General features: G+C 40.2%; 1 protein-coding gene across 14 annotated transcripts in view; it reads right to left on the bottom strand.

Annotated features, from left to right (window-relative positions):
* The window catches only part of LOC144685612 (histone-lysine N-methyltransferase EHMT1-like), a 181047-nt gene that overhangs the window by 119570 nt on the left and 49026 nt on the right, over nucleotides 1-12451 (bottom strand). For 13 of the 14 annotated variants that reach the window (XM_078550313.1, XM_078550304.1, XM_078550306.1 and 10 more), the window contains one exon: nucleotides 346-430. In XM_078550313.1, the coding sequence (XP_078406439.1) occupies nucleotides 346-430 (85 nt within the window). Of the gene's footprint in view, nucleotides 1-345; nucleotides 431-9241; nucleotides 9323-12451 lie in introns of those variants that run through there. The other variant, XM_078550308.1, reaches the window with a different exon arrangement.

The raw sequence follows: 12451 nt of genomic DNA, 5'->3' as shown, positions 1-12451 counted from the left end.
TGGCATAAATGGGTCATGGGGAGTTTGTGGGGAGTTGCCGAGGGAGGGGGGGGTGGGGGGTGTGATGGAAAGTGAGGGCTAGAGGGGTGTTTCATGTTTTGTTTTTAAACTTTGGGACCCAGTGCCAGATCCCAGAGGGCCTCCAACCCAGCATCCTCCTCAGTTCTTCCAGGGTCGCCCGCTCCAACTTCTAATCCAGCCCACCCCTTCCAGACCAAAAATCCAACATCTGGGCAGCCATTTTTAAAGGCAGAGTTCGCAGTGCCGGGAGTTCTCCCATCTCTGCATACTCAACCTGGGAGCGTAAATCTGGGCTTAGGAGTCTGAGCTTGTGTCTTTATTCACCTTGATCTTCAGTAGTGGATAGTTCCTTTGCCACTTCCCGCTTCCGATCTTCTATAGCGGTGTCTGCCCCAGTCATACCTGCAGACTTAAGTACAAACAGGATCACTTGAGTTTTTAGATATACTTGCACAGAAACGTATTTAGTCTTTAAATAGGTCGAATTAATAGTTTAGTATTCTCTTTTTTCTATATAAATTAAGTACATTTGAAAATTCAGTGACCAATGAAAACAGTATTAATTGAACTTTCATCAAATGAGTCCAATGCCAGTGATTTTGTTGCCTTATGAAATTCACCTTTTCTAATGAGATCAATTTCACAAGCATGCAAACAGAAGAAAGCATGGTCTGCTGCTTTCTAGACTAGACTACTCTGACCTTTTCTAACTCCCCACTATTTGTCAAGATACAAGGATTAGCTTAAGCAGAGAGAAAGAAATCACAAATTAGGAGGGAAACATCCAGGAAGCTAGGTAAGCAGCTGGAGTACAATGCACACACATTCTACAAAACAGCAATGGTGTACTAACCCATTGGCATGCAATGCATCAGTTAGTTGAAAAGGAAATTTGGAGCAACAAAACACATTCCCACTGTGCTGGGGCTTTGTAAAATAAACAGAAAGGTAATGAATTATAAAGTGCTAAGTTCCACTCATTACTTCCAGCGGAACGCTTCGAAGATCCAGACTGAGCAGCTTAGTTCATTATTTTGGGTGCTCCTCCTCTCAGCCAGGTTAATAAGAGTGTATGATTACAATATTCAAAAAGCATGTAGGTGATTATCTTTCCAAGAGGTGACACCTGACATGCCAAAATTAATTTCTCCATAAAATATTGAAGTTTAAACATGGTTAGCAACGTTTTCCTTAAGTTGGACAAAATGGAAAACATTTAAGCGGCAAGAACTATAATTCAGTGTTTTTAACATTGACCTGCATTCCCAACTTTTCTGCCCATCCTGCTTCCCTCTAAAACCTTCTTATATCTTTTCCAATGTTTGTCATCATTTCCAATTTATTCCCTCAATTTCTAAGTCCAGATCATTAACAGATATAGCATATTGCTGTATACTAACATATACAGCAAGAGAAAGTGGCCCAAATAAAAACCTCTAATGAAAACCTTCTATGACACTTTCTAAAACAAAAATATTTTCTTTCACTCTAATTTTGGTTTTTCCCCTCCAATTATCTCCTTTCACAGAGCTACATTTCCCTTAATTCCTTGGGACATTTTCTTCGTTGCGAGTCATTCATGCTACAGTGCCTTATCAAATGCCTTCTTTAAAAAAAAAACACATTTACTGTAGCACCTGTATGCTCTGTTTCAAAAAAAAAACAATTCTAGGAGGTTGGTCAAACATATCCTCTCTTTTAGAAATGTACTTCAATTCTAACTACCTAGAGTTTCTCTGTATGCATATTAATTTCACTTTGTATTATCGGCTCTGGTAGCTTACGAACGTCTAAATTAAGATTAACTAGCCTATCATATGCGGTTTTATTGCATTCTCCTTTCCTGAAGGGGGCAGAAACATTTGTCAACCTCCAGTTCTCTGGCACCATTTTCCTTTCCAATGAATTTCAGGAAGTCAAGGTCTCCATTATTTCCTCCCAAGCATCACTCAGGATCTTTGGGTACAAACAATGAGGTCCTAAAAATTGTCTCCCTTAGTTTTCAATAACTTCTTGAACACTATCTTTCTTTGAAAAATAACATCCACTAGCTTAAACAATTCACTATCTGCCTCTATTATGAAAATAAGCACGTACTTATTTAGTATTTCTGCCATTCTCTCATTCTCTATTCATCTGTTTACTAATATGTCTATATACCAATGGGTTTTCCATGACTATCCACTGCAAGCCTAACTTAAATGGTCAATATACACGTTGGGATTCATATAGCTCCACGTGCTACAGGATTGCACTTATCAGTAATCTTGTAAATTGAACCTCTAGCCATTTGCTCACCTTGCAAGCTTAGTGTCTCACAACAGGTTAAGCAAGTGTTTCATGCTGCTATTTTGCAGTGGCTACGCAGATGGTATTTTCCACTAACAAGATGCTGCCGACAGTCCAAAAAGATGTTCTACCACAAAATTGAGCAACATCATGTATGAATTTCAGTGACAGTGCGATGCTAGGTACATAGCCTGTATGTCCCAGTGATTGGTAACATACGAATTAGAAGGAGTAGGCCACTGGACCATTAGAGCCTGCTCCACCATCCAATAAGGCCATGGCTGACCTGATTGTAATCCCAATTTGACAATTCCACTCACCCCGATAGATTCTTGATAAGCAATGGGGTGAAAGGCTATCTCTACCTCTGCCTTAAAAACATTCAAAGACCCAGATTCCACCGCCTTTTGAGGAAGGCAGTTCCAAAGACTCTCAAGCCTCAGAGAAAAAAGTTCTCATCTCTGTCCCAAATGGGCGACAAGTTATTGTTAAACAGTGGCCCCTAGTACTAGATTTTCTCACAAGAGGAAACATTCTCTCCACATCGACCATGTCAAGGCCCCTCAGGATCTTATAGGTTTCAATCAAGTCGCCTCTTACTCTTCTAAACTCCAACGAATACAAGCCTAGCCTGTCCAACCATTCCTCATAAAACAACCCGCCCAATCCAGGTATTAGTTTAGTAAACCTTCTCTGAACTGCTTCCAACGTACTTACATCCTTTCTTAAATAAGGAGACCAATACTGTATACCAGTACTCCAGATGTGGTCTCACCACACCCTGTATAACTGAAGCATAATCTCCCTACTTTTGTATTCAATTCCCCTCGCAATAAACGATAACATTCTCAGCTTCCCTAATTATTTACTGTACCTGCATTCTAGCCTTTTGCGATTCATGCACTCTGACACCTAGATCCCACTGTATCTCAGAGCTCTACAATCTCTCACCATTTAGATAATATGCTTTGACTTTATTTTTCCTGCCAAAATGGACAATTTTGAACTTTCCCACAACATACTCCGTTTGCCTCACTCACTTAACCTATCTATATCCCTTTGCAGCCCCTCTTGTGTTTTCTTCACATCTTACTATCCTACCTATCTTTGTGTCATCAGCAAATTTAGCAACCGTACCTTCCGTCCCTTCGTCTAAGTCATTTATATAAATTGTAAAAAGTTGAGGCCTCAGCACTGATCCCTGTGGTACACCTCTCGTTACATCTTGCCAACCAGAAAAAGACCCATTTATGCCTACCCTTTGTTTCCTGTTATCTAGCCAATCTTCTACCCATGCCAGTGTGTTACTCACACACCATGAGCTTTTATTTTTCACAATGACCTTTGATGTGGCACCTTATCAAATGCCTTCTGGAAATCTAAATACAGTACATCCATCTTTATCCACAGCATATGTTATTTCAAAGAACTCCAATAAATCGGTTAAACATGATTTCCCTTTCACAAAACCATGTTGGACTCTGTCTGATTGGCTTGAATAATTCCAAGTGCCCTACTATAACGTCTTTACAAATAGCTTCTAACATATTCCCGATGACATATGTTAAGCTAACTGGCCTGTAGCTTCCCGCTTTCTGTCTCCCTCCGTTTTAGAATAAGGGAGTTTCATTTGCTATTTTCCAATCCAACGGAACCTTGCCCGAATCTAGGGAATTTTGCAAAACTGAAATGAATGCATCAACTATCTCATTAGCCACTTCTAAGATCTTAGGATGAAATCAATCAGGACCCTGGGACTTGTCAGCCCGCAGCCCCAACAATTTTCTCAGTACCACTTCCTTGGTGATTGTAGCTTTTTCAGGGTTCCTCCCTCCCTTCCAGTTCCTGATTTACAGCTATTTCTAGAATGTTACTTGTATCCCCTATAGTGAAGACCGATGCAAAATATCGGTTCATCTGTCATCTCCTTATTTTCCCTTATTAATTCCCCAGATTCATTTCCTATAGGACCAACTCTTACTTTGATAACTCTTTTTTTAAAATATCTATAGAAACTCTTACTGTCTTTATATTTCTAGTTAGCTTTCTCTTGTTCTCTAATATTTCCTTCCTTATCAATATTTTGGTCATTCTTTGATGTTATCCAATTTTCTGACCTGTCACCCACCTTTGCTTTTTTTAAGTTTGATACTATTTTTAATTTTTTTAGTTAACAACAGGTGGTAGGTCCTCCCCTTGGAATTTTTCTTGCTCATTGGAATGTATCTATTCTATGTATTCTGAAATATCCCCGTAAATGTCCACTGCATCTCTATTATCTATTCCTTAACCTCATTTGCCAGTTCACTTTAGGAAGCTCTGCTTTCATGCACTCATAATTGCCCTTATTTAAATTTAAAATACAAGTCTTGGACCCACACTTCTCTCCCTTAAACTGAATGTAAAATTCAATCATATGATGGTCGCAGCTACCCATGGGCACCTCCATTATGAGGTCTTTAATTAATCCCATCTCATTGCACAATACCAGGTCTAATATAGCCTGCTCTCTGGTTCGTGCCAGAACATGCTGTTCGAAGAAACTATTCTATGAATTCCTCATCTAGGCTACCTTTGTCCATCTGATTTTCCCAGTCTATATGCAAATTAAAATCCCCCATGATTATCGCCGTACCTTTCTGGCAAGCTCCCATTATTTCTTCATTTATACCTCGTCCTACCATATGGTTAGTTAGGAGCTGTACACCACTCCCACAATTGACTTCTTGCCTTTACCATTTCTCACCCAGACCGTTTCTACAGCCTGGTTTCCTGAACTTAGGTCATCTCTCTCTACCGTGTTAATACCATAATTGATTAACAGAGCTGCCCCTCCACCTTTTCCTAGCTTTCTGTCCTTCCTAAACGTTATATACCCTTCAATATTCAGGTCCCAATCTATGTCATCCTGCAGTCGTGTCTCTGTAATGGCTATCTACTTATTTATTTCTATTTCTGCTAACCTGTTCATCCGTTTTGTTTGGAATGCTACATACATTCAGAAAGAGTTTTTAGTTTTGTCCTTTCATTATTTTTGTAACCTCTAGCCTTATTTGCTTATTTACGCTTAGATTTGCACTCCCTGTACTCTGGTGCTTCCTCACGGTCTGTTTATCACTTCCAACATTAATAACTTTCTCTCTTGCCTTTTCTCTACACTTTGATTTACCACACCTTCCCAAATTTGATCCCTTGCCCCTACTATTTAGTTTAAAACCCTCTCTACTTCCCTAACTATGCGGCTCACTGGAAAACTAATCCCAGCACGGTTGAGGTATAGACCTTCTCAACAGTACAGCCCCCACTTTCCTCAGTACTGGTGCCAAAGCCCCACGAACCGGAACCCATTTCTCCCACATGAGTCTTTGAGCCACATATTCATCTCTCTAATTTTATGTACCTGAAGCCAATTTGCACATAGCTCAGGCAATAATCCGGAGATTATTACCTTTGAGGTTCTGCTTTTTAATTAAGTGCCTAGCTCCCCATACTCTCTATGCAGAACCTCTTTCCTAGTTCTACCTATGACACTGGTACCTACATGGACCACACAACTGGATCCTCCCCCTCCCACTGCAAGTTCCTCGCCAGCCCTGTGCAGATGTCCCAAATCCTGGTACCAGACACGCAACAGACACATCTGGACTCTTGCTCTTTGCTGCAGAGAACAGTGTCAATCCCCCTCACTATACTGCTCCTATTACCACTAGATTCTTTTTCTCTCCCCCCACTTGAATGACTTCCTGTGCCACAGTACCATAGTCAGTTTGTCCATCCACCCTGCAACCCCCACTCATACAAACAGGCTGAGAGAACCTCAAACCTATTGGACAATTGCAAAGACTGAGGCTGCAGCACTCCTGCCCTCTGGGTCCCCTTACCTGCCTCACTCACACCCTCCTGTCCCTGACCACTGACCAAATCAGAAGATCCTATCCTAAGTGGTGCAACTGTCTCATGATATAAAGCATCCAGGAAACTTTCTCCCTCCCCAATGTGTCGCAATGTCTGCAGCTCAGCCTCCAGCACAATGACTCTGAGCTGAAGCTCCTTGAACTGCAAACACTTACTGCAGACGTGTTTGTCCTGGATGACAATGGCATCCAGAAGCTCCCACGTGCTGCAGCCTTGACATAGCACCTGTCCTGCCACCCTTAATGTGTTTTAATTAATTACTCAAATTATATTTTTCACTAATTTATTTTCCTTTTTAATATATTTTATTAACTTTATCACCAGTTTGTATACTATTTTAAACATTAGGACTGGAATAGACTTTAACCACCTACCCGATACTAACCAAACAGCTAACTCCTTTCCTTGTAGTAGAGTAGGAACCTATTCCTACAGGGTGGAAAAGTTAGAAAAAGCAAAAGGAAAGAAACACCTCCTTCCCCATCTCACTAACCCCCCCCCCCCACTCACCAAACTCCCAAGTATGCACTCAGTTCCAAAGCTGCACTAGGACATCCCAGCAATTAGTTGATCGAATCAAACAGCATGAACATTCATTTGTTTGTAATAGGCAGAGTACAGACCATACTCAACCAGTCCGCGCTTGCAAAACCCAAAACATCTACTCTTTGAGTGGGAAGCACTTGCTGAACAATCCTGAATGTGTGAATAACGACACTGACAGCCAACTTAAGATAATCAGTTGAGCTCTTAACCTGGCTCATTTACGCTGGCTAGAAGCAATGTACATTCATACAAGGATCAGTTCTCCGCAAACAGAAGAAATATGTTCAAGCCTTGCATCTTTTGGAGTCACCGAGGAACCTGGGCAGCCTATAGTTCTATGTTGCTTTCTCCAAGACAACACCTCAACCAGAGTCAACTTGCTGACCAATCAACATTTGTTTCCCTCAGTCGTATAAATTGTTGTGATTGTTTGAAATTTGCCATTCTTGCATTTGTCCTGATGGGTGCAAGACAAAAAGCTTCAGCATCGTGTGTTCTATGTTTCAGCAATATTCAAAAACTGAAAAGTCACCTGGCCAAAATGGTAGTAGCCAGAAAGTCCCGGAACTGAAACAAGTTGGGAAAGAGGGTGGCAGAGAGTGACTTTAATGTTGCAAAACAATTTGGAAATGGGTATTAGGCCAAAGAACTGGTAAATGAACACCCTTTTCAAGATCTGGGAAAAAAGTGTTAGGAGATTATAGGCTAATTAATTTTATTACAGTTTTAAGTAAAGAGTTTAGAAGAATGAGAGCTAATCCAATTGAAACATATAACATTCTTTAGATGCATGACAGAGTAGACACTAATAAAATGTTTCCCCTTGCTGGGGAATCTAGAACACAGGGTCACAGTCTGAAAATAAGGGGTCAGTCTTTCAGGGCTGAGATGAAGAGAAATTTCTACATTGTTGGGAGAACCACATTTTTACAAACTGGATTTTTCTTTGAAAATTTGAAAGGACGTTGTGTTATTTGGGCCTCTGGATGCTGAACTGGAGTTTTTTCTTATAAACGGCCATAAATCCACCATGAAGCTGTCAACAAGTATGCCTTCTCCAAAAAAAAATCATCTGATCAGCCTAGTACTTTAGGAGGGAAGGAGCTGTGCACTTGTTTACATTGCAGTTACTTTAAGTGATGAAAAAGACTGGTTTAAAGGAAAAAACTAATGAGTTATTGGAAATCACATGACTGTGATGAGCTTTAAGCTTTGGACTTGTATTTTTTGAGTTCAATTGGGACTGAACTGAGAAAGTAAAACAGCTGCCCAGCTCAACTTCTTGCCTCGCCTGAAATAAAGTTGTTGGCAGTATCCAGCTAAGAATCCTCAGCTCAGTGGAGCTTGTCCATTTTTGGAAACCTGAGGTGCTGAGAAGGAGGACTGGCCCAGCTATAATCTCCACCACAGCAAAGCTTCATTGGTGAGAGCCATCAAGCATCTACCAGGACCAGCTCCAGATCAACAGCGCAAGACTCTGTGAGCTTTATCCTTTATTTTTACAATGCCTATCCTCTAAAGCCCATCTCTGCACAGAGGCCCTGTTTGTGTATTTGTGCATGCGTGCGTTCTGGGGTATTTTTAAAAATAGATAGTTATACTTCCAGAGTGCAACTGTGTCTTAACCAGCCTTGCAACTTTGATTTATTATAAAACAAAACTTTAAAAAAACATGAGTTTATTGAAAGAAGCCTGGTTAAAGTCTCTTTCATTCTGAGTCTAACAGTGGCAAAGGTAAATAATTAGCCATTTTGGTCAGTGAATTAAACTTTTAAAACTAGTGCAGCCTGCGGAGTAGTGGGGCTAGATAAACTGTGCACTCCCCCCATTCCGGTCGTAACACCATTCAAAGAGCTGTGGGCAAACAGCCTACTCCTTTTCCTATTTATGTTCTTCTAGAAGAAACTTGTCAAAATGAAGGTAGAAAGAGAGGATTTCACAGAATCACAGAATTGATATGGTGCAGGAGGCCATTTGGCACATCGTGTCTATACCAGTTCACCAAATGAGCAGATTGCAAGAATGTGTCTAAGTGCATGATGCAGGAATTTGTGCTGGAATATCTTTTGTCTTGCATTTATATAAATGATTTGATCATGGGCACAGGAGGAAAAATCACTGAAATTTGCTCATGATACAAATTAGGGAACCTGACAGAGTCAGAATGCAAGCAAACCTAAAACAGGTTTATGGAGTGGGCAAGCAAAAACATAAAACAGGGAAACCAGCCATTTGCCCATACCAGTCCACATTGACATTTACCCTTGCTGTAAGCAAATGGCTCTGATCAAATTTACCCACTTGTTTTCCGATCCTTTTAGCACCTTTTTTCTTCATTCGCCCATCCAATCTTACATTGAATACTGACAGTTCATGTCTCAACAAGTAACCATAGGAATGAATCTCATGACTCTGTCAAAAAGTTTTTCTTACATTTAATGTCAGTTGTGGCTCAGTTGGTAGCACTCACCTCTGACTCAGCAGGTTGTGGGTTCAAGTCCCACTTCCAGTACTTGAGCACAAAATTCAAGACTGACACTCCAGTGCAGCACTTAGGGAGTGTTGCATTGTGGGAAGTGTTGTCTTTTGAACGAGGCGTTAAAGTGAGGCCCTATCTGTCCACTCGGGTGAATGTAAAGTAACTTATCTCCTGACTCCCCAAAGCTTATCATCCATCTACAAGACACAAGTGTGATGGAATACACTCCATTTGCCTGGATAAGTGCAGCTCCAACAACACTCAAGAAGCTCAACACCATCCAGTACAAAGCAGTTTACATGACTGGCAGCCCATCCACCACCTTCAACATTCTCTCCCTCCACCATTGATGTACAGTGACATCAGTGTGTACCATCTGCAAGGTGCACTGCAGAAACTCACCAAGGCTCCTTCGACAGTGCCTTCCAAACCCATGACCTCTTACCGCCTAAAAGGGCAAAAGCAACAAACACATGGGAACACCACCACCTGCATGTTCCCCTCCAAGCCACTCACCATCCTGAATTGAAACAATATCACCGTTCTTTCACTGTCACTGGATCAAAATCCTGGAACTCCCTTCCTAACAGCATTGTAGGTGTACCTGCACCAGATGGACTGCAGCAGTTCAAGGTGGCAGCTCACCATCAGCTTCTCAAGGGCAATTAGGGATGGCCTTGCCAGCAATGTCTACGTCCCATTAAAGAATAAAACAAAGATCCCATGGCACTTTTTTGAAAAGCAGGGGAGTTACCCCAGTGTCCTGGCCAATTTTTATTCCTCAATCAACATGAAATGTTACCTGGCCATTATCACATTGTTATTTATGGGAGCTTGCAGTACCCAAACAAGCTGCCGCGTTTCCTATTTATAATATTGACTGCATGTCAAAAGTAGTTCATTGGCTGTAAAGCACTTTAGACAACCATGGTTGTCTATATAAACGAAAGTTTTTTAAAAATCTTTCATGTGTGACCCGATTCAAGGTCCCTCAATTACTGGAAACTGTATGCTTCTAGCTATTCTGTCTTATCATTTCATCATTTTAAACATTTCTATACTTTCCCCCCAGAGTCTGCATTATTCAAATGCTTTTAAAAAGCCAAAAGGTAAGTTACAGGCACAGTGCCACGCAGCAAAATTTGCAACACATTTTTGGAACTGTAAGACTTCACCAATTAGAGAGAGATATTGCATTACAGGTAGATGGATTTATAAAGAATCCAGATCGAAAAGGCTGTTAAAATGCAAATTAAATTCTAATACACATGTGCACTGACAATCAAGCAAGGCAGTGTTATTGGATTTACATAAGATATTGGATAGGTCATAGCTGCAGTACTGCATTACATTTTGTGCATCTGGTTTTGGGGAGGGTACCAGTCATGGCAAGAGACAATGAAGACTCCCCAGAGTATTAGGAATTACACATTATAACTGTGGAGAAAGATTTTATTCCCCTGGAACAGAGAGGGTAAAACACATTTTCAAAATAATGGAAGGTTTTGAGAGAATAAATAATGATTTTTTTTCATGCAAATTGGTAATAAGGGGCCATTGTCATATTTGAAAAGGAAGTATATAAAAGACTGGGGAAAAGCAATTAGAGTTTAAATTGAAGAGCTAGCACCAGCATGATGTGCCCAATGGTTTCCTTCTGTGCTGTAAAGTGCATGCACCAAACAGCTGTAGCGATTGTCAGGCATAGCTACTTGCGGGATTGCTGTCACTGTGACAATCAAAGTTAGTTTTACGAATGTCATAATTCTATCCAGAACATCCAAACGAATCCCTGATCCGGGTACATCTCAAATATGCTGGCTTAAGAAGTTCTGACAAATTTTTGATGATTCTGGCATCTGCCAAAGTAATGCACCAGTAGACTGTAGTGACATCAAGGGGGTCCTGTTCAGATGAATTTGTGAAAACATACTGACATTGTTCAGAGTGAAATTGGACACTGGGAGGCAGAGCCTTACCTTAAGAATAAAAAGGTTTCTCAGGCTCAAGCCATGGCAGAATATCATTGCCAGCTATCGTTTTCATTGTGCTTAGATCATTGCAACTGATGTAAGTAATTTTAAAACGTTTTCACATGAGCACTCAAAGACAGGAAGCCCTAGGGTCTCCCAGTCTGCTCCATCTCTAACAGAGTGCCTGAGAGGCCGATTCAGGGTATTTGGATTTGTCTTTGGGCTTCCGCACACCCAATTTCAACACAACAATCAACACACACACAAAATGTAACACAAGATACTTCATTCCATCTAGGGAGAGCATTGGAAACTGTTCAGAAAATAGGCAAAGTAAAACTTCACAGGTAGCAAAGTCAGTGTCTAGAGAAAATAAAAACAGCAAAGACCTTCTTCCTGTGTTGCAGTTATTCCAGATTTTGAGATTTTTTTTTAAAATCAGATGGAACTTGGAACAAGATGTAGACAGAAAAGACACACAGCAGTATAAAGAAAGAATTTCCCCCTCTCACAAACTGAAACAGCACTCAGGCAATTCATATTGATTGAGAGATGAAAATACTGATGATTGCCCAGCAGGAGTCACTCTTATAGGTTGGGAGGAGCAACAGAGGTTGTGTGGATGCAACCAAAATGATTCAAATGATATTACCATTTCCTAACTGGTCTGGATGAGTTGACAAACAATAAAGACATTGTCTAAAATGCCTTGTGTTTGAATGAACCTGCAATTAAGCAACCGACTGTACTCTGAGGTAATACTTTTTACTGCACTGTCCAAAGAAGGGTTTAGGTGTTATTCCACATTATTTCCAATAAAATAATTTTATGAAACCTTAACATGCTAAGATAGAGGTTCACTTTAAAACACATTAAAATTTTGAAATTCCAGTTTAGAGCTATTCATTTTGCTCATTTCAACCTTTACAATCAGGGACTGCAGATTGAAATACTGAAATGAACATATTTTTCTCACAACTGTATCACAAGAATAATATGTAAAATTAAAATTCTAACAAGATTTGCGAGAAATACACTATTTAATTTTCATTCTTGGCTTCAAAGTGCAGTTCACTGATAGTTTCAAAATTTTAAGTCACATATCAAAGCAATGTCTTATCAATATCGCTAAATAACGAGAATTTTAAATAATATGTTGTAAGCATTATATAATAATCTATCTCACAATTTAACACAATAATTTGGTGAAAAAGCAACACAATGGAAT

The sequence above is a fragment of the Cetorhinus maximus genome, chromosome 10 (genome assembly GCF_964194155.1).
Source record: "Cetorhinus maximus chromosome 10, sCetMax3.hap1.1, whole genome shotgun sequence".
Classification (NCBI taxonomy): Eukaryota; Metazoa; Chordata; class Chondrichthyes; order Lamniformes; family Cetorhinidae; genus Cetorhinus; species Cetorhinus maximus.
This window is presented reverse-complemented; position numbering and strand designations above follow the sequence as displayed.